Source organism: Lepidochelys olivacea, assembly GCF_965140295.1.
Source record: "Lepidochelys olivacea isolate rLepOli2 genome assembly, chromosome: 22".
Taxonomy (NCBI): domain Eukaryota; kingdom Metazoa; phylum Chordata; order Testudines; family Cheloniidae; genus Lepidochelys; species Lepidochelys olivacea.
In genome coordinates, this window is record NC_140432.1 from 20186293 (window position 1) to 20207783 (window position 21491).

Sequence of the window (21491 nt, forward strand, 5' to 3'; positions counted from 1 at the left end):
AAAAACTCAAGATGAAAAGCAGCAAATGGTTTGAGTGAATGCAACAGAAAAGAGGGTGATGGCAAGTTGAATGTTTTTCTAAGAGCTGCTTTATTTCAAACAGGAATTAATGCAGGGAAATTCTATGGCCTGTGTTATGCACGTCAGGCTAGATGATTACAGTGGTCCCTGCTGGCTTTAAAATCTATGACTCAATGAAAACCCAAGTTCTCACCCCTACTGGGCAAACAGATGAGACTGATTTTGCAACCATGTGATTGTCCAGCAAAAGCAGGGCACTGATATCTTTAAAAGATACTTAAGACATTTAACACAAAGTTACTCCTCATTGTCCAAGCACTCAGAAGCTGGAAACAGAGAGCTTTGATTGTTGATTTTTCACCTTCTGGTTTGAATGAAGCAGCCTCGGCCAATGGCGCTTTTTGACCTGAGTTGCTGCTTTTTCTTTGTTTGGGTAATGAAGAAGCTTGGCTTGCTTACTCGTGTCTGCAGGGCCCTGGGCATGCCTGACAGAGTCAAAGAGCCAGCGCAGGGAACACGAGGCTGCAAAACCACGGCTTAGCTCAGTCAGCAGCAGTGGAAATACATGTAAAAAAACCCAACCCCCTCCCTCCATCAGAGTCCGTCAGTTCTGAAGTTAGGTCAGTGTTCGGCACAGACAACTCTTGGGGTGATGCTTGTCAGTTGTCCGAGGGACAGCACTTCACCAGGGCTGTCGCTAACAGCCAGCTGTGGTAACTAAGCAGTTGTCTGCCAGCTGTTTTGTGTATGGTTCTAAACAGGAAATAGCCATGCCAATGGCCATTTCTGGGCACAGTGAGGAATGAATGCCTCCTGACATGGCTCTGCTAGCCCCTTGCTAACAGCCAGAACGCTGAGAGACCCACCCATGCAGGCTGGGTTTGAGTGTCAGAGGTCCTGAACATAGTCCCAGGGACGTCCCCTGGCTCTGCGGGTGCTCAGCACCCCTGAAAATCAGGCCCTGCTGTCCTGAGATGACTAAGTCAGTCAAACCATGCTCCCCGCCACCCTGCCTGCTGGCAAGTGCCTGGTTACCTTGCTCTTCCGCTGGGGGGAGGGCTTGGAGTGCTCAGAGCAGTTTAACGACAAGCCAACTGGCACACAAAGATTTCGGCTACTAGTCTGGTTTTTAAAGACTTTATTTTGGAAAGCTGCACAAAAAGGCCTTTGCTGTTTCAAAAATAAAACCCCAAATCTTTAGAAAAACAAAAGCTCCCACTGTCTGTGATGGATTGCTGCAAAAACAACTAAAACCCCCAACCTGTCAACCCCAATGTTAACGCTTAAAATGCTCACCAGGAAAACCCATCAGGATTTAAAATCTGCTCCCTCAGCGTAGCTGACAGAGGAGCACTGTGCTAAGCAGCAGAGCGGGCCATGGCTGGAGACACAGGGTCCCCGTGACACGCTCATCCAGCCATGCAATGTATTGCTGGAATCGGGGTCCTGTCATCCTTGGAACACTCCAATGGCTTCCCCTCAAGCATCTGGAGGGGCACAGACCCTTCTGCACCCCACCTTCCTCTGGGCCCTGTCCTGGGAATCACAGACGCAGACAAGCTATAGCAACTAGACAGGGGGAAAGGCACCTTCTCTCTGCACTTGTGGGCCAACCAGCTGTGTTTGCTGCGAATGCCCTGTGTCGGGCCTCAATGTGCACACAAGGCCCAAGACAAACCAGGCCCTTTAATTTCCTCTAGCCAGACAATTGCTAATTTGTGAGAGGACGGGGTGAGCGTGGCGGCCGGAGCGGAACAGCAGGGAGAGGAAGGGGCAATTACTGCTGTTGGAAATGGGCAAACAGATTTTTTTGTCAGCATTTGGTCTACCTGGCTAATGTCAGCCAACTACTAAGAGAGCCAGAGGTGAAACAAGCGCAGTGCACGGAGACCACTGCTGCCAGCAGGCAGAGCCCAGAAAACACGGACAGCAGGGTAAGGCAGCTGGGTGAGGAAGGGGGAATGAAGACACCAGTCAGCCAAGCCAAGGCCACTAGATTTCGTATTGGCTAACACAGTCAACCAAGTGGCTACACACTGTGTAAAGGGCCTTCTCGCGCTGCAGGATGCCTTCACCCAGGCAGTTAAAGGGTCTCCTCCCAGGGAGGACCACTGCTTTAAGCAGCAGGCTTAGACACAGCCCAGGTCCTGAAGCGGCGATGCCACAGGCAGGCAAGAGGGAGGACAGCATCTTCAGAGCTTAAATGACAAACACCACCAGCCAAACTGTGGCTGTTGCTGGCTGAGCAGGGCCCCGGGGGTCGGCGTGAGAGCTTCCCCCTGCCCCTGTGCCATGAAAACAGGAACAAAGCCAAAGGGACACGATGCAAAGACAGATGGCTGGCCAGCACACCCTATGCTCACATGGCCCCTGCTGCCGTCCAGCTAACCCAACCATGTGCAGGGCTGTGGAACTCACAGCTGGTGCACGGCACTTCTGTCGGGGCAGGTGACTCTGCATGAAGCCTCACTCTGCCCCCTGCTAACAGGCTAAGGGCTCCCAGGATTTCAGACATTGCCCAGCACACTCCTGTGCAAGACCATGACTGCACAGGGGGAGGAACTCATGCACCTACCTGATGGCTGCCAGTGCCCTACCTCCCAGTAGGCTCTGGAAAGGGACAGCCTAGCTCTCGCCTTCCCAGCCTGCTGGTTACAGGCGGGCATGGCCGATCACCTCCCCAAGCCCTCATTTGTCAAGGCCCCCAATAGCTCAGGAGCACTCGCAGAGCCTGGGTGCTGACCCTTGGTTCGAGCTCTGGGAAGCATGAAGTGCACTGGGTACCAAACCCACCCCGAGCGAGCTGCCCAAGCCAGCTGGCATGGTGCCCATGCTGAGGACAAGAGACAGATGAGGCGTGGAGAGAGACAGCTGTGCGGCTGGACTCCCCTCTGGGTCAGAAAATCCAGCCCCAGATTCAGTGAAGTAACTAACCCTACAAGACCGAAGGGACTGTACAGCCGTTAACCTGGGGGCGGCCAGACAGGGCAGCCTGTGCAGTGCCACCTTTGTGTCCAATACAGCGTGTGGCCAGGCCATGATCCAGCTGGCTGAAGGGCTGGGCCCTTAGTCCCTGCAGGTCTGTAACTAAGGGAGTGACAGTCTCCTCAACTAATGCAGTTTGGGGCAGCCCCAGGGCTCCTGGCAAGGGGCTTGGGCCTGGGCAAAGTCTGGGGGTGCCTGCAGGACATGTAACCACTCCTGGGTGTAACCCCAGAGCATGAGCCAGAGAGTCACCAGGTCCAGAACCCAGGCTCTCCTCGCTGCACAATCACCCTGCATGACCCACCCCTGGCATCCGAGTACCGCAGCCGCGGGGCTGGGCTGCCGCTAATCCAACACTAAGGGCCTGTCCACTCTCCCAGGGCTGTCAGCCAGGAGTGACCCCACTGAAGGCAATGGAGATGCGCGGGGGTCAAACTGCTGAGAGGAGTCAAGCTGGGGCTCTCCCTAGGCAAATCCCCTCTGAGAGAATTCCTGAGGAGCCTTCCACCATCTCTGCCTTTCCCCCAGGGCTGCGCCCTGCCTGCAGAACGCATGTCGGGGAGGGCACCAGCCATAGGGTCTGGGGGCTGCCCTCATGGAAACCTTCTGGCTTCCCTCTCCACACCTGAAAGTGCCACTCCAAAGCCAGCCCCAGGAGAGCGCTCGGACTCACTGAGTGCACCATGCAGCAGGCAGGCCCTGTGGGGGGCACCTGGGAGATGAAAGGAAGCTCAGTTCAGCGGATGCTGGGTGCTCACGGGTAGGGAGCAGGAGCGCAGGGCCTAGGGCTGAGGAAGGAGGGAAGCCCCGAGTTTTGCCACTGGACAGACTCCATTATAAAATGAGTTAAGGCTTGTTTTGTTTATAAAAGGCAGGGAAACGGGCCTTTGCGATGGGGAATGTCGAGAGCAAGACGCTTGTCCATCCTCTCAGCCGTGGGCCTGTGTCATCCGAGCCACATCCAACGCCAACAACCCCCAAGTCAGCAGCGGCTCTGTGGGGGGGTTGGAAAGTCTCCCACACCCTGCACCCAGGGAAGGACAGGACCCAACATCACCCAGCATCCCAAGCTCTCGGCTCCTGCTAGCACATCTGCTGCTCCCTGTCTGCTGAGAGGAGTTCGGAGGCCAGGTCCCGGCCAAGATACGCTGAGCCTGAATGGATTGCTTCGTGAAAGCCTGCGGTTCGGCCATTGCTGTGCGGTTTGGGATCTTGGGGACTCCAGCTTCTCTCTTCCCCTAAGTTCTCTGGGGCCTCTGAGCTGGGCAGTGGATGCTCCAACTCCATCTCCACATCCTCCATGTCCTTCCCTGCATTGAGTGGGATGGACTCCATATCCATCCCATTCTCCACGTGCTTCTGCCGCCCAGCCCTGGGGTACCATTGGCAGGCAGGGAAGCTGCTGCACGTCAGATTGAAGACCACGTTGTTTCTGGACAGGGAAACCTCCAGCATGTAGTAGACAGTCCAGAAGACAGCAAAGCATCCCAGCAACATGAGCAGCTGGGGAGAGGGAGAGGAAAGAGGAAGGAGAAAACCCCATTAGAAACCAAAGCCTCCTATTGAAACCCAAGAGCTAGTCTCTCCTACCCTCTCTCAACCCCAGTGGAAGCTGTGTGCCATGCCAGCTGGCCTGAGAGGGGAGAGAGTCTAAGGATGGGCCTCAAACATGCCTGCACCTCCTTCAAGGCCTTGTGTTTGCTGCAAAGGAGGATAGCTTTGTTTCCTGATAGGATTTGTAACCTGCATGGGGCCAGCTGGCTCCCTTCCTCTCAGGGACACCTGGTTTAGCCGAGGAGCAGCCTGAGCTCAGTGGAGTGGCTGGGCTCCAGGACGGGACCTGGGGAAGAAGCCTTGTCTCTCTGGACAGCAATCCCTCAAGCCAGCAAAGGAACAGCGCACGTGAGATCGCCAGGGAGTTGCGTTCCAAACTTGCCCAGTAGGGTGGGGGCTGCAAAGTGGGGCCCGTGTGTTAATGTTGGGGGGAGAGAAACCTCAGACATGCCGGAAATCCCTCTCCCCGCTGCGTGGCATGGGAAAGCAGAACTGGGCAGAGCTAGCCCTTTAGGAGAACAGTGAATGGACGGAGATCGTGGGCAGGGCGAAAGGAGCTGCTGTGTGGGATTTGCTCACAAGGCCCAGGGAGGAGGCAGATGCCCAAAGGGCCGGACCAGGGCAGCGTTCACAGTGACTGTCACTGTGCGGATAGCCCCTGGCCTGCCAGCCTGGCTTTGCTCCCAGCCCATCTTCTGCAGGCTGCTGGCCGCCATTTCAGTGCCAACAAGCAGGGTCGATGGGAACGTTCAGTGTCCCCGCGTAGAATGCAACATAGCGAGTGCCAGTGGTGGGGACCCTCCCTCTGGGTACAGAGGAGTTCGGGCTCCAAGGCCTTGGCCCTTGGCCTTCTGCTGAGACTGCCAGCGGGGCCAGGCAGTTCATGCCAAAGGTGTGTTCATGGCTCTTGCCGCGTGGGTCCGGGTACGGTGGGAACTGGGCTGAGACATACCCTGCCCCCCAACTCATTCCAGCAACCAGCAGTCAAGTATTAAGTACTCTGGCTCTCTGCTGACTTGGACAGGACAGGAATTGGTGCCCCAGAGGACAAGCTCCAGATTCCACTGCTGCCCCCTTGAGCCATCCGGTCCCCAAATCAGCTCCCCAAAGCAAAGATGGGCCCCTGGTGTACGCCCTGGCAGGCCCTGCAGGCTTTACCTTGAGGGTGTTAGCTGTGATGGTGTACGGCTCCTCCTCGGTGATCTCCAGCCCTGGAGGGCATGGCAGGGACTCCCCACGGCTCAAATACTGGCCACTCATGGCGTCCTCCACCAGCCTGAAGCCAAGACACACATTCAATTAACTGCACCCAGACAGGCCCCAGAGGCGAACCATCAGGGAAGAGGGCTGAGGAACACAGAGCTAGGGATGGGATGGAATGGTCCCAGCACGCGGGATCCCCTGGGCCTGCCCGGGGAGGGGCGGTCAGAGCCGGAGACAGCCCGGGGCGGGGCGGGGGGTTTGTAACGGAGGCTGAGGAGAAGATTTGATTGTATCCCCCTTGTTTCAGCTAGTATAGGGAATGGCTGCTGGCTCCAGCACGGCCATATGCTGGCTGTAGCAGGCCCTGAGGAGCAGGATGGGATGAGGTGTCTCTCTCTCAGATTCCCCTGCTCCTGTTTGTCCCATCTGGCCATGGGGCCAGTAACACATATACAACCAAGAGACAAAGAGGACTGATGCGAGAAGAGAGGATGTATGGACACACAGGTTTTTACCAGCAAGCAGGAGACCATCCCAGGGGCCCTGACCTGTGGGTTAGGAAAGCAGGTTTCCTCTCCTCCTGGGGTCGAATTTTGCTCAGGTCTAAGCTCCTAGAAGAGACACCAGCCCTGCAGGGAGGTGCTCTGCCCCCATCAGAGCATTTGCTGGCTTTGATCTCCCCAACACTCAGAATTAAGCACTGGCAGCTCCCAGGGACTATCTGTGCCCCCCTCAGCAGCCAGAATGCATGTTTGGTAATGAGTCTGACAGGCAGCAGGAGAGTTAAAGGAAAAGATATTTGAATTGATCGAAATACGTGATTTGTCACCTATCCACCAGCCTAAAGCCCTCCACGCTGCTCCTTAATCTGGCCCTGGAGGCCAGGCTGTCTGTGAGGGCCTTGTGCACCCCAGGACTTGCCAGGCAGAATTGGATCATATGCTGGATCCATTCAGCAGCCAGAAAGTTCCCATGCGCAGCCAGCCAAATCACCCAGCAGATCATTCAATGGGACCAGCTGCAGGCCCTAGCCCAGTGAGTCCTGACTCCATCTCCTGGCTGATACAACCCCCGCTCCTGCTTCCTCTCACCAGGAAATGGTCCCAGGTTCAATTGTGAGTTTCTTTACGTTCAGCACCCCAGACCAGCCTCTGCGGTGCTTACAGACACTGCTGCAAGCCAAAGGGCAGCAGCTCGGATATCTGAGGCGATAAAGAAATCAGACTCCCCCTCTCTTTAGACCTGAATTTCCCTTCATTTCACAGAGCCCTGGGGCTCTCTCCCTGGGAGCTAGGCTTACAGCAACCCTCATCAGAAATGCCAAGCTGCACACTGAGCGGCTAGGAATAGATTCCATGCAGCTCCCTCTGCCTCATTTGATGCTTCCTGGGCCATGGCTGTTTGACCTGTTCGCATACGAAAACCCTGCTGCCTGGCCTCACAGCGCCTTTGTGAAAGCGGGTCCCGTACCTTTGCCGTTCCCTCATCTCCGCCGTAGTCCACGAAGAGCCGTAAAGCGTCAGCTGCCACTGCTTCAATGTCCCTGTCTTCAGTGTCTCATCCCCTGGAAAAGCAAACGGAGACTTGGGTCCACATGGCACCTGCTGCTGCAGCGTACCAAAGAAATCGGCATTCCTGCTTGCAAACACAGCCAGGGCCTCTCCACGCAGACACAGCCTGCCTGCAGAACGGGGGAAGGGAACCCTTTGTGCCTCCTAGCCTGGGAAAGAATCAATGTTTTCGGGATTGTTCTGTAATCTATGGGCCGGAGCATGTGGTGGGCACATGGTCTCAGCAGCAGCTGGGTGGCACATAAACGACTGCTCCCCTCACAACTCATGGGAAGGCCCACAGCACAGCGTCCAGATAACGCACATCTGTGCCCACATCAGACTGAAAATGCGCTGCCAGGCTCTAGACCCAGCAGCTCTGCCAGCAATAAAGCAGGTCCTAAGCAGGGAGAGACCTTGGGGGCACAGCCAACCCAGCCATCCTGCTCTGGAGGCCTGGGCTCCAGTCGGACTCAGGCCCCGACTAGCCCAAAGTGAGCACAGCCCCTCCCCACAGTTAGCAGCCTCTGTCTGCACTGGAGAGGCCCTAGCCTGGATGAGCAGGAGGTGCTGCAGGGCAGGAATGAGCTGATGGCCTGCACAGGATTGGGACGGCAGGGAGGGCTAAGGATGAGATTTGGGATTGAGGTGCAGGCTGCAGAGGGCTGAATATCAGGGGTGCTGTGGGGGAGGAGAGAGGAGCGGGGAAGAAGAAGCTGTAGAAGACCAGCTAATATAGCACCTGCCTGGATTACATCCAGCCCTGGGGCCTGCACTCCCCACCTGTCCTGCAGGAAGGGAATGGGCCTTTCCCCCCAGGAACTCAGCAGCAGTCAATGGATTCACCTTGCAGGGCAGGAGGAGACTGCAGGCTCTGGGACTGGGCAAGGACCTGACACACAAAAGAGTCAGAAACGAAAGTCGACAACAGGCCCAGGACCATTTGTTTCCCAGAGAGGGAGGGACTTACCGACATCCCTGATGATGAGTCTGTACATGCCCTGAGCTTCCTCCCCCCAGCACCGCACCGTGGAGAAGGTCCAGTCAGCAAAGCCATTGGGATCTCTGCAAGAGGGAGGAGAAAAATACCCCATAAGGAACAAACACGCCACTGGGCGCTTTGTGTCTGGGCGTCAGGTCTGCAAACAGATTCTGTCCCAACGAGACGGCCGGGAGGTCAGGAGCTGGCAGCCAAGGCGTCCCTGGCCTCAGTCCAGAGCGTATTGCGTGAGCCAACAGGCACGAGCGTGGAGATTCTACTCACAGGCCAGGCGTGTTCTGGGCACTGCCCTGTGAGCTTCCCCACTCTACCTTGGATGGTGAGAGAGGGACACTGGCCGGTACCAGCTCAACCCAGCTGAGCGGGGCCAGCCAGTGCTGCCTGCCTACCTGTGCTGCTTTCTCTGAGGCCGGCCCTGTTCACTGGGGACACAGAGCCCAGAGAGAGCTCATGCCAAGGGTGGTGCTGAGAACTGGCCAGGAACCTGGGAGCTGTACCTAATTAACACCCTCCCACTCCCTGCATTGCCCCCGAGAGATGGACAGAAACGGCTCTGTCTAGATTCACCTGCAGCGGACTCGCTGGGCTCTGGGGGGCTTGGAGTGGAGCTCTCCATGGCCAGCAGGTCTGTGTTAATACAGGGCAGGAGCAGGCTAGGAGTCAATTAGGGAGATCCTGGGAAATTCCCCCTCCCCACCTGTGGAGCAAAAGCAGTATGTTGGGCTTCTAGATGCTGGGACTGGAAAGGGCCATGGGGCTCACATAGGGACAGAAGCTCCTGAGCTAATAAAGTGCTATCCTTGTACTACCTGCATGGCTTTCAACTACCCCCTTTCTCTCCAACGACCCACATGGAAATGCCCTTGCTGCACATGGTCCACCCAGCCCCCTCTTTCACCTCCAGACCCACAGACTTTATAGCACCTGGGAAGTCACCCATCACTGCCCCCCAAGCCCATCCCACCCCTTCCTGCGGCCCCCGCCAGCAGAGTTCTGCGCTGCTTACGAGTCCAGGCTCCTGGTGGTCCCAATCTTGGACACCATGCCACTGGGGCAGAGGAGTTTGATTTCCAGGTTGCCACGGCGAGGGTGGGTTATGGTGACGGTCACTGCCACGTGCTCCAAGGTCTTCATGCCAGACAAGGTGAGGTCGGCTGCTGTGACTGGTAACGAATAAAGACGTGTAGGTGTCAGCAGGCTGGTTAATGGGACACACACACAATCAGCGCTCCACACTCCCCCCAGACCGCCCCACGCTGCATTGGCACAATGGAGTGACACGTGGGAAAGACACATGCTGGACACCTCTCACCCGGACTCTCTGCCAAGTGCCAGAGAATTCCGGGTGCTCTGGGCACCAAGCTCTGGAATCAGTGTCTCAACTTCCCACGGACTGATCCGTTTTCATTGTTAACAGCCCCTTGCCACCCATGTCAGCTGTGGGAAAACAGCCAGGCCTGGGAAAGGGTTCTCAGTCCCCTCCCACCATCAGGGGAAGGGGGCTGTACACCCAGCTCCGTAGCTTGCGGTCCTTCAGTGGTGACTACGCTGCCTTTTCACGCCTGGCTTGTGTGGCTTGAGCTGTGGGCGCTCCAGTGGGAATTTCTCATACCACCTGAATGCAGTGCTTGTCTTCCCACCAACGCAGGAAGTTTGTCCTAAACAGATACACAGGTGGTACCTGGTCAGAGCTTCCCTCCAGCGTTAGGAGTTTTTGCAGATGCGCTTTGTTCCCAAAGACAAATCCTTCCTCTGCACAATTTTGCAAAGCAGAATAACTGGATTTAGCAGAGGACAGTCCTTGCTTACAGACAGCCCCCTAACCTGAAACAAATACTCACCAGCAACCACACACCACACAACAGAACCACTCACCCAGGAACCTATCCTTGCAACAAAGCCTGTTGCCAACTGTGCCCACATATCTATTCAGGGGACACCATCACAGGGCCTAATCACATCAGCCACACTATCAGAGGCTTGTTCACCTGCACATCTACCCATGTGATATATGCCATCATGTGCCAGCAATGCCCCTCTGCCATGTACATTGGCCAAACTGGACGGTCTCTATGTAAAAGAATAAATGGACACAAATCAGACGTCAAGAATTATAACATTCAAAAACCAGTCGCAGAACACTTCAATCTCTCTGGTCACTCGATTACAGACCTAAAAGTGGCAATTCTTCAACAAAAAAAACTTCAAAACCAGATTCCAATGAGAGACTGCTGAATTGGAATTAATTTGCAAACTGGATACAATTAAGTTACACTTGAATAAAGACTGGGAGTGGATGGGTCATTACACAAAGTAAAACTATTCCCACCCCACTGTTCCTCAGATGTTCTTGTCAACTGCTGGAAATGGCCCACCTTGATTATCACTACAAAAGGTTCCCCCCCCACCCCTCTCCCGCCCCGCTCTCCTGCTGGTAATAGCTCACCTTACCTGATCACTGTCGTCACAGTGTGTATGGGAATACCCATTGTTTCATGTTCTGTGTATATAAATCTCCCCACTGTATTTTCCACTGAATGCATCTGATGAAGTGAGCTGTAGCTCATGAAAGCTTAGGCTCAAATAAATGGGTTAGTCTCTAAGGTGCCCCAAGTCCTCCTGTTCTTTCTATGGATTTAGCAGAGTGACTCCTGCTGAGCTCTGGCTACTATATACAGCAAAGGCAGGAAACGGCAGATTTGAAAGAAGAGTTGGGAGAGGGCTTTTGTGGTGCCGGATAACTGCTGAAGAAAGTAGTGGCAGCAACTAACAGAAATGTTGTACCCAAAAGAACGGAGGCTTCTCTGATATCCCATAACGTGTCAGCTGCTCCTGCAAAGCCCAGGAGATGGCCTGAGTTGGATCTATGCTCTTCTCCCTCCGAAACAGTCTGTGTGCCTGTGCTGTGAAGTTAGTAGGGCTGCGTGTGCCACTGTGATGGTCATGCCATGACAAGATGCTTCCTTGCATCTTCTTACAGTCAGAGGTGCTGAAAGCTCAGCTCACCTAACCTTGCAGTCAAAGCGAAATGCTGCATGTCACAAGCTCCCAGCCCTGGCTGCATGCTGAATGCTCCAGCCCTTCTCCACAGGGATTCAAATGCCCTGTCCCTAGGTACACCGTGACACACTCTGCCTTTGGAACAGATGGGTTGAATTCAAGGTGACAGACAGGCCAGTTTACCACAAAAATTCCACATAGTCCTGACTCAGGGACTGCAAATTCCAGAGCAGGGAGAGGAGGAAGCTGATGTCAAGGTTCAGGGCTGCAAGAAGAACCCTTCCATCTTCAGCAACTGCAATAATAATCCTTTGCCCCTTGCTGGTGCCTTTCGCCCGAGGATCTTCAAGTCCTTTGCAAACATCAGTGAACTATGCCTCACAACCTCCCTGTCAGCTAGAGGCATCTTTATTTCCAATAAAGCTTGGGAACCAGAAGCATGGGGAGGGTAAATGACTTGCCTAAAGTGGCAAGTGAGTGAGCATCGAAGCTGAGAGTAGAACCCAGGAGTCCGGACGCCCAGTCCACAGTTCCAACCACTAGTCAATACTGCCTCCCCAGAGGAGCTACCAACGAGAAACTGTAATCAGCTAGAGAGTTTGACAGCAGCAGATTTCAACCAGAGTTAAGGGTGGCTAACAGAGTCGAGGGAATAATTGATCAGTTTGGGGGCCAAACTGAAAAAATCCAAACCCAATTCTGGTTCATTTTGAAGCAAAACTGAATTTTGAAGCAAAACTTTCGCTTTTCTCACTGAAAGAAAAAAAACATTTCATTTTGCATCCAAAAACACCTCCGATGAAATGAAAACAAAACACCACCAGACCCTGAGAAGAAATGAATTATTTTCAGGTTTTCGTTGTGTTTCCTTTTCAGGTGTTTTTCATCCTTTTTTGTTGTTTATTTTTAAATAAATATAGTTAAATTTCAAAACAAAACATCCCAATGTTCCATTTTGAAAGGGTTGAAATGAACCAGTTTGACTTTTTCGAGAGAGAGAATCGATTTTTTCCAGCCACAATTCATGGCTGGAAACCATGTCGGAGGACATTTCAATCTCTCTGGTCACGCAATTACAGACATGAAGGTCGCTATCTTACAACAAAAAAACTTCAAATCCAGACTCCAGCGAGAAACTGCTGAATTGGAATTCATTTGCAAATTGGATACTATTAATTTAGGCTTAAATAGAGACTGGGAGTGGCTAAGTCATTATGCAAGGTAGCCTATTTCCCCTTGTTTTTTCCTACCCCCACCCCCTGACGTTCTGGTTAAACTTGGATTTATGCTGGAAATGGCCCACCTTGATTATCATACACATTGTAAGGAGAGTGGTCAGTTTGGATGAGCTATTACCAGCAGGAGAGTGAGTTTGTGTGGGGGCGGGAGGGGTGAGAAGACCTGGATTTGTGCTGGAAATGGCCCACCTTGATTATCGTGCACATTGTGGGGAGAGTGGTTGCTTTGGATGGGCTGTTACCAGCAGGAGAGTGAGTTTGTGTGTGTGTGTTTTGGGTGTGTGTGTGTGTGTGTGAGAACCTGGATTTGTGCTGGAAATGGCCCACCTTGATTTTCATACACATTGTAAGGAGAGTGGTCACTTTGGATAAGCTATTACCAGCTAGAGAGTGAGTTTGTGTGTGTGGGGGGAGAAAACCTGGATTTGTGCTGGAAATGGCCCACCTTGATGATCATACACATTGTAAAGAGAAGGAGTACTTGTGGCACCTTAGAGACTAACCAATTTATTTGAGCATAAGCTTTCGTGAGCTACAGCTCACTTCATCAGATGCAAAGATGAGAAAACCTGGATTTGTGCTGGAAATGGCCCAACTTGATTATCATACACATTGTAAGGAGAGTGATCACTTTAGATAAGCTATTATCTGCAGGAGAGTGGGGTGGGAGGAGGTATAGTTTCATGGTCTCTGTGTATATAATGTCTTCTGCAGTTTCCACAGTATGCATCCGATGAAGTGAGCTGTAGCTCACGAAAGCTCATGCTCAAATAAATGGGTTAGTCTCTAAGGTGCCACAAGTACTCCTTTTCTTTTGGCGAATACAGACTAACACGGCTGTTACTCTGAAAAAAATTCATGAATGGTTTCAGTGCCCCCTCCATGCATTTTTTGGCAAATTTACTATTTGCCAAACCATGTGGCCAGCTCTAGCTTCGAGAACCACCCCAGCCAGGAAGCAGGAGGGCAGCATCTGCCTCCTTAGCCCCTTCCCGAGCTACAGGACCAGTGGGTGCATTAAGGACTCTCCTTGGCTGCTTTCACACACGGCTTCCTTAGCAACGCAGGCCTCTCACGTGTACGGTGACTAGGAGGTCAGTTCTGTGGTACTAGTTTCAGTCTCCATTTGTGCCTGTGCTGAAGAGTTAAGGCTCCGGGGGAGTCCCCAGGGCACCTGGGCGGAATGCAGAGCATGCATTCCTTCGGACATACTTCGCCCAAGTCTCTCTCTTCTGGCATTTCCCAGCATCTTGTTTGCTGCTGCACTTTCAACTTAGAATTCCTTTTAGGGCAACGCTCTCAGAGCTGCCAGAGCTCCCTTATTTTTCTCTCCTAACCATGATCTTTAAGGGTCTTACAGATTGAGAACAAACCTGACTCCATTAACAAAAAACAACCCTGTCTCCTGTTTGCCAGGATCAGGGTTAGTTTCTCTCTTGCGGTTTTACAAGGTCTCTCCAGGGGCTGCCCCGACACTCATGTTTTCCTGGACTGGGCAGCCAGGTCTCTGCGTGTCATGTTGGTGTGTGAATTCAGTGCTCAGAAAGGACATGGGACGGACTCTTCCCCCCCGCCCCCAGAGCTGGCACAAATTAACCAGGCAAGCTTCTGCCAAGGTGCCTCAGGCCTGGCCTGGAGAGACCCCCATGGGCCAGGGCTGGGGCAGAAGGGAGAGCTGCGATGGGGACACCTGTCTACTGGCAAATCCACTGATGCTTCAAAGTCATTTCAGGGAGACCTTCGAATAGCGGGTCACGGCCAACCCAGGCTTTCATGCTGGGCTCTGTCAAACTGCAAGCAGCCGTGAAAACCATTCAGATGAGCTTCTCTGCCCACTGCCCCATGACCCATCCTGTGCCAAGCAGTTAGTGCCCAGGACTTGGAGACTGGAGGCCCCCTTGACGGGGAGGTCACCCTTTGTGTGACCATAGGGGAAATCATTCAGTCAGCTTGCGCCTCACCAGGGCCTGATACAGTGGGTTCAAAGCAGGGGGCTCCCTGCCCGCCAGAGGGTGAGAGTGGAAGCCACAGGCAGCACCAGGATTCAAAGCTGTCTGGCAGGTCAGTTGCTCGGCAGTGCCTGTAATAGGGGCTCCCCCTGTCCCTACTTCAGGGACCAGCAGGCACTGGAAATGGACAAGGAAGGCTGCTCCTCTGTGCCCTGCCGCTCCCACCTGGCTCATGAATGGGATGAACTCCCGGGATCAGTGGGCGAGCCAAGGGTTTAAGCGCACATTCGCCCCCTGCTGGAGAGTCTGGGGAGCCATGGCTAACGCCAGTCATTTCAGTGGGTGCAGAAGGAATTTCCCATCATGCGTGAAGGCAAAACACAATGAAAGGGGATGGTGGCCGGTGAGCAGGAAAGCAAGGCCAGACTAAAACACACCAGCACATCTGGCCAGTGAGCCCGTGGCAAGGGGGCTCCTGGTATGGGAAGGAAAACAAGCCCCGCAACCCCGGGCTGCACCACATTGGCTCAACTTTACTTCTGGGCCTCTCCTTCCCACTAGTAGCAGCACTGGAGAAGGGCCTTGTTTATGTTGACAGAGGGCAGCCAAGTCAGGAGCTGCAACATTACCTAAAATGGTCAAAGGCAACTGAACAGGTCTGGCCGCATCCCAGCCCCCGCCGTGCTGGGCCCTGCCGTAAGAGCTTGCTAATGCCTGTCTGCCTTTCCAAAGACATCAATTTATTAAACTAATCCTACGCAGGGGATAGGGGAGGGGGAGGAAGCAGCTCAACAAACAAAAGCAGCAGCAGTCTCAAAAAGAAAGGAAAGAATCAGGCTTCTTGGGATACTTAACTCTTTCATAGTCAATCTAAAATTCCTGGGCTTGTGCGAGGCCAATCTGTCCCTCCCATCCCCGGGACAGGCTTCTGCTCTGGCACCATCTCCAGCCTCTCAGCACTGCATCCCTGTCCCTGCATCCCTCCCACGGTGCAGCGCCCAGCAGGGGAGAACTCGGTCTGCTTTGGTTTCAACCCCACAGATGTTGCATGAGCGAACACCCAGCAAGAGATCCTGCCTCCCCCATTTCTCCAGGGTTCCCTGTTTCATCCTGCTCTCGTCTCCAGTTGGATGGGCGAGAAGGAGCCCTACTGCTTATTAGCACCCTTCAGAAACAAACAGCACAGCAGACAATGAGGGGATCCTGGATCCTCAGTGGCATGACACCACCACCAGGAGATCCCAGCACTGGCTGCCTGCACAGAACCACACACTGGGATGGGCAGTCCCTAGATTGGCAGCTGCTGCCTAGGGCAGGGGCAGATCTGGCTGGAGGTCTCCGAGGGCCACGTTCTGACCAGCATGATGCAGGCACATTTACCTTAGCCCTGGCTTCCTTTCTCCTTGGCTCAGCTACCCCTGCTCTGGCAGCATCCCTGCAGAATTTACCCCGCTGGGACCTGAGATCCTGGAAATGGCTGGCTGCAGCCTGGGTTTGTCCCAAGCTCCCCTGACAGCTCACCCTGATCAGTTCTTCCCTGGCCATGCCGGAGCCCTCTAGTGACGCGGGGCACTCTCATCCTGCCAGCAAGTATCGCTCCAGCCCCTGGGCACCCACACAGACCTTGCTCATCACAACGCTACCCCTTAACAGGGCAGCTCCCAACACTGCTATTTCACTGTGAGAAACACCCTGCCTGTGGGGTGAGAGCCTTACCCCAGAACAGCTTTCCTATCTTCCCCACGGCATCATCTCCAGCTCCTTTCCCAGCACCGCTGAAAACTGATCCCTGCTGCTCCCTCAATCTCCCCGCTATGGGCCTTCGAACCCCGCATGCTCCGATTTCGTCACCGGACGATGTTCTCTCTGCACAGTCACACTGCCTGCTGCCCTCTGTTACACTCTAGGAGCCCTCTGCCCAGGCAGATGCTTTGGGTGGTTTATTAGGTGAATTCAGCGCAGGTGAAAGGCAGAGGACTGACAGTCCAGGAGACACGGCGAGCCCTGCACATACACCCCAGCCCCTGGGCCCCAGCCCCGCCGTGCTGTGGTACACCGCTGAGGGGAGCTGGGTCTCTAGGGCCCGTTCTCAGCTCACACCGGCCAGCAGGCAGAGGCGAGAGCAACTTTTGGTTGCCAGCACCCAGCTGTTGATTTGAGCTGGTGACCTGGAGGTCTACAAGGCCTTGTACTCCTCTGTGTGGATGCAGGTTGCCTGAGAGACAAGGACGGGGCCCCATAGAGGGGGCATGGTGTGCTTACCATTCCAGGTGACTTCCAATGCCTGAGGGACCTGGGGGACGGTCCTGCCCTCCTTTAGAACAGGGCTGATGTACGACGCTAAGTATGGGACAGATTCCCAGATCTGTAGAAGGAGAGACAGGGGAAGAGTTGGCATCCTGAAGCATCCGAATCCTCCCCAGACCCTTGCTCTCCCTAGCCATTAACACATAAGCCTTTAAGTACGAGTCTCTCCATGGCTGGGCTCGTCAATAATGGATCTATTGCAGGCGTTCATGGACGGGGGTGTTAAGTATTTAGAAACAGCTCAGTAAGCCACTGCAGCACGTTGGTGCGGGAACCTAAGTCTGGGGCCTTTCCTGGGGATGCTGGGAGAAGTGGGGGGGTTAGGAAGCTGTCGAGGCATGTTAGGGGAGAAAAGGCGGCCGGCTGACTGTACTGAAGAACAGAAGGAACACAGATTCATCCGTTAGAGCAGGCGATTGGGAGCCTGGACTCCCAGGTTCCATTTTCAGCCCAGGCCCCAACACGCCGAGTGACCAGGGGCACGTCCCCTGGCTCACGCCTCAGCCTGCTGGGCTAGGAAGAGGGGAACCAGCAGGGGCGGCCCAGAAACATAGGTGCTTTGCCTGTGAGGGTGTTTCCAGGGGAAGTGAAATTTGCTCAGTCACTGAAGCAGCCTGGCCCTTGACTAAGGCAGCCGGGTCCTGGATTTCCAGGGCTCTGCTCGGGCAGCAGAACAAGATTTTTGGCACCTACCCAGGGACACCTAAATACCCTCTCTGAGCACGACAGGGAGAGAGACAAGCCTGAGAACACTAACATGAGAGAATCCACTGAGTACGGTACTCTGGGGGAGGTGTGATTCTGGCAAACCACGGACACCTTGTGCCCCCTCTAGGGTGGGGCTGGCTGAGCGCTCTTGTTTTTGTACATGCTACTGAGTGGGTGACTGACGAGGAAACGGAGGTGAAGGGATTTGCCCAAGGTCTCACAGCAAGTTAGTTCCAGAACAGGGAATAGAACCCGGCCCCTGCTTTAAGCACTCCCCTTCCACTGCCACACACACAAACAATCAAGGACTGCAGCTCTTGGAGACCTGCAGTTGCCTCGAGAATGCCGGGTTCCCCTGCCATTTGGCGATGTCCTGCCATGTCACAAAGCTTGGTGCCCAAAGAGAAGGTGCGACAGCCTCATCCTGCTGCGCACTGCCAACAACCCGCCCCCCCAGAGCCGTGAATCACACCCGACGGCTTCCATAAACAAGCCTCTTGCCTGTGGCTATATATAGAGCTCTGAAAGAGGGGCAGGTTTGCACTACTTGCCTAAGGACTCATGACTTCATCCCCAAAGCAGCCGTATAGTGAGGTGGTGCAGCAGGAATCCTTGTAGTTTGACCCCAAAGTCAACGTATCACTTACCCTACAAGGAAGGCCACAGTCTTGTCCTCTTTATGCAACTGATCTTTGGAGTCTCTGAGAGAGGCAGACTTGGATAAGGCTCAGCAGAGCAGACATTTAAAGTGCAGCTCTGCTCTGAACAGCATGTCTGTGTGCGAGGGGGTCTGTGTTTACTGGTCTCTGTGATCTCTACTCAAATTTTTCTGACAATGTTTCTTTTTTTATTATTTTATTGTCTTAAACCGCCAGTGCTGCTGTCTCCCCCTGGGATCTGAGTGTCAAGCTTGGCACTTTTCTTCTCAAGCATTACAGATGCTGCACTGGAACTGAGTGAATAATTCTGTTGCTGAAACACGAGTCAGACTAGAATCCAACTCCCACGCCCTGGGCTGGGCTAGTTCTGCAGGGCCAATGGGAGCAAAATGCATGGAAACTCATTCTACACATCGAAATCACAGAAATGTAGGACTGGGAGGGACCTCGATAGGTCATCTAGTCCAGCCCTCTGCACTCAGGCAGGACTAAGTATTATTTAGACCATCCCTGACAGGTGTTTGTCTAACCTGTTCCGAAAAACCTCCGATGACAGAGATTCTACAATCTCCCCTGGGAATTTGTTCCAGTGTTTAACTATCCTGACAGTTAGGAAGTTTTTCCTTTGCTGCAATTTAACCCCATTACTACTTCTCCTGACCTCAGTGGATAAGCACAATTTATCACCCTCCTCTTTATAACAACCTTTCACATACCTGAAGACAGTTATTGTGTCCCCCACCTCAGTCATAGCTTCTCCAGATTAAACAAACCCCATTTTATTCAATTTATCCCCCATAGCTCATGTTTTCTAGACTGTTAATCATTTTTGCTCTTCTCTGGACTTTCTCCAGTTTGTTCACATCTTTCCTGAAGTGTGGGGCCCAGAATAGGATACAGTCCTTCAGTTGAGGCCTAATCAATGAGTAGACCGGAAGAATTACTCTCATACCTTGCTTGCAACACTCCTGATAATACATCTGTTATGGGGCCTTGAGTGGCAGGGCAGCCTAGTAGCTAGATTGTTAAGGGCTGGAGTGGGAGACCTGCCCTCCTTTCCCTCAGGTCTTAGATCAGAATCCATGGCCACTCACACCCCTAGACAGGGGAGACAGATCTTGCTCCCAGCTGGGGGGACCTCAGGACCTGTTGTCTGAGCTGCTCCCTATGTAAGTTCTTTAGTTTGGGGCATGGCCCTGCTAGTCTCCCCACAGTTGGGGCTTGGCGGTAGACTCCCCTTGGCAGGGGAAACTCTTACTTGCTTCCAGTGGATGTGCTGGCAGGCAGATTGCATCTGTGCCTTCAGGCAGAGACGCAGAGAGCTCCTGCCTCTTCGCCAGTCATCCCCTAACTGAGCCAGGCTCCCTTCTTGTCTCCTCCCTCCAGGCCTGGCATTGGCTTCAGGTATAAGAGGGGGGAGGGGGCAGGGCAGGGCTAGCTGACCCCACAGGTGTTCTTTAACCCCTGCTGTGTCTGGCAGACGCCTCTCTGCTCCTTCACAACATCCCAGAACGATGTTTGCTTTTTTTGCAACAATATTACATTGTTGACTCATATTTCGTTTGTGAGCCACTATAACCCCCAGATCCTGTTCTACAGTACTCCTTCCTAGGCAGTCATTTCCCATTTTGTGTTTGTGCAATTGATTGTTCTCTCCTCAGAGTAAAACTTGCATTTCTCCTTATTGAATTTATTTCAGACTATTTCTCCAGTTTGCCAAGATCATTTTGAATTCTAATCCCTTCCCACAAGCAGGGCCGGCTCCAGGCACCAGCGAAGGAAGCAGGTGCCAGGGGTGGCCAATAGAAAGGGGTGGCATTCTGTTCGTGACTGGGGCAGCATGTCTGCATCTTCGGCGGCAGGCCCTGCTTCTTCTTTTTTCTTTTTTTTTCTTTGCTGCTTGGGGCGGCAAAAAAGCTGGGGCCGGCACTGCCTACAAGGCACTTGCAACCCCTCCCAGCTTGGTATTGTCCACAAACTTTATAAGTGTGCTCTCTATGCCATTATCCAAATCATTTAGGAAGATATTGAAAAGAAACAGACTGAGGAGATCCCTGCGGGACTCCACTCGATATGCCCTTTCAGCTGTACTGTGAACCACTGATAACGACGACGCTGGGTAGGGTTTTCCAGCCAGTTGTGCACACACTGTATAGTAGGTTGTCTGGGCTCTATTTCCCTTGTCTGCAAGACAGATAGCTCAGTGGTTTGAGCATTGGCCTGCTAAACCCAGGGTTGTGAGTTCAATCCTTGAGGGGGCCATTTAGGGATTTGGGGCAAAAATTGGGGATTGGTCCTGCTTTGAGCAGGGGGTTGGACTAGATGACCTCCTGAGGTCCCTTCCAACCCTGATATTCTATGATTCGATATCACAATGGCCAGCTCTAACCCAGACTGTGCACAGGGAGCCGACCTGCTGAGGAAGCAGGGACCACTTCTACATCGGCACTTTTCTCCCCATTACTGCAATTTACCAGTAAAAATACACAGCTTTTGTGAAAGTAGAATGAATTATATTGAAATTATAATTCATTAAAGAAATGCTGCTTGAAAGATTTGTTGAAATATAGTTGTCAGGAAGAGAAACATTAAGGAGTGTGAGACAATGGGTCCTCAAACTAATTAACTTAGAGCTCCTACTGAGCTAGGAGATTGGTAAACGTTAGTATGCAAATAAGCTATGTATGTATATTTGTCAGTTTCTGCTTCCTTTTGTCTCCTGTGTTGGATTGGCTTTGGCTTGTCTGTATAAATGGGTTGGCTTGAGCTTTTTGCAGAAGGCTCACATATATCTGGGTGCATTGGCAAAGCGCTTTGCTAATAAACAGAGTGGTCTGACAAATTCAGTGAGTCTTGAATCTGACTTTGACACTTTCATATAGGGTTTTCCATCCACAGACGGTACAAAATGGGACAGCGGGAGAAAACTGAGGTACAGAGAGGGCAAGTGACTTGCCCAAGGTCAGTAGCAGAGCCAGAACTAGAACCCAGGTCTCCTGACTGCCAGTCCTGAGCCCTGTTGCACTGGACCATACCAGAGTGGCTACATGAGTCTCTGTTAGAGAAGCTTTGCCCTGCTGAGGGAAACACTTCATACACACCTTCAGCAAAGGACTTCACAGCTCCCCACAAAACGACAGGACCTTCCTGTCTCAAGAGAGCCCCGAGGACGCCCATGCTCGCTCAGAGGGGAAGGCCACGGAGAGTGAGAGGTTTGGGAGGTGGGAGTTGATCTCAGGCTGTCCTGAGGCTGAGGAGTGCTGGCCCAGGCCCATGGCTGTCTATTGTAGCCTCTGCCCTTGTCTCTTGTACACAGG

General features: G+C 53.2%; 1 protein-coding gene across 1 annotated transcript in view; it reads right to left on the reverse strand.

Moving 5' to 3' along the window:
* Positions 1-71: 71 nt before the first annotated feature.
* Positions 72-21491, reverse strand: part of PCSK7 (proprotein convertase subtilisin/kexin type 7) — a 56647-nt gene continuing 35227 nt past the window's right edge. The window contains exons 11-16 of the mRNA XM_084611855.1: positions 16763-16865; positions 9320-9476; positions 8284-8378; positions 7234-7327; positions 5719-5836; positions 72-4509 (exon numbers count right to left, since the gene is read on the reverse strand). Coding sequence (XP_084467981.1) covers positions 4090-4509; positions 5719-5836; positions 7234-7327; positions 8284-8378; positions 9320-9476; positions 16763-16865 — 987 coding nt within the window. The 3' untranslated portion in view covers positions 72-4089. The remainder of the gene's footprint in view (positions 4510-5718; positions 5837-7233; positions 7328-8283; positions 8379-9319; positions 9477-16762; positions 16866-21491) is intronic.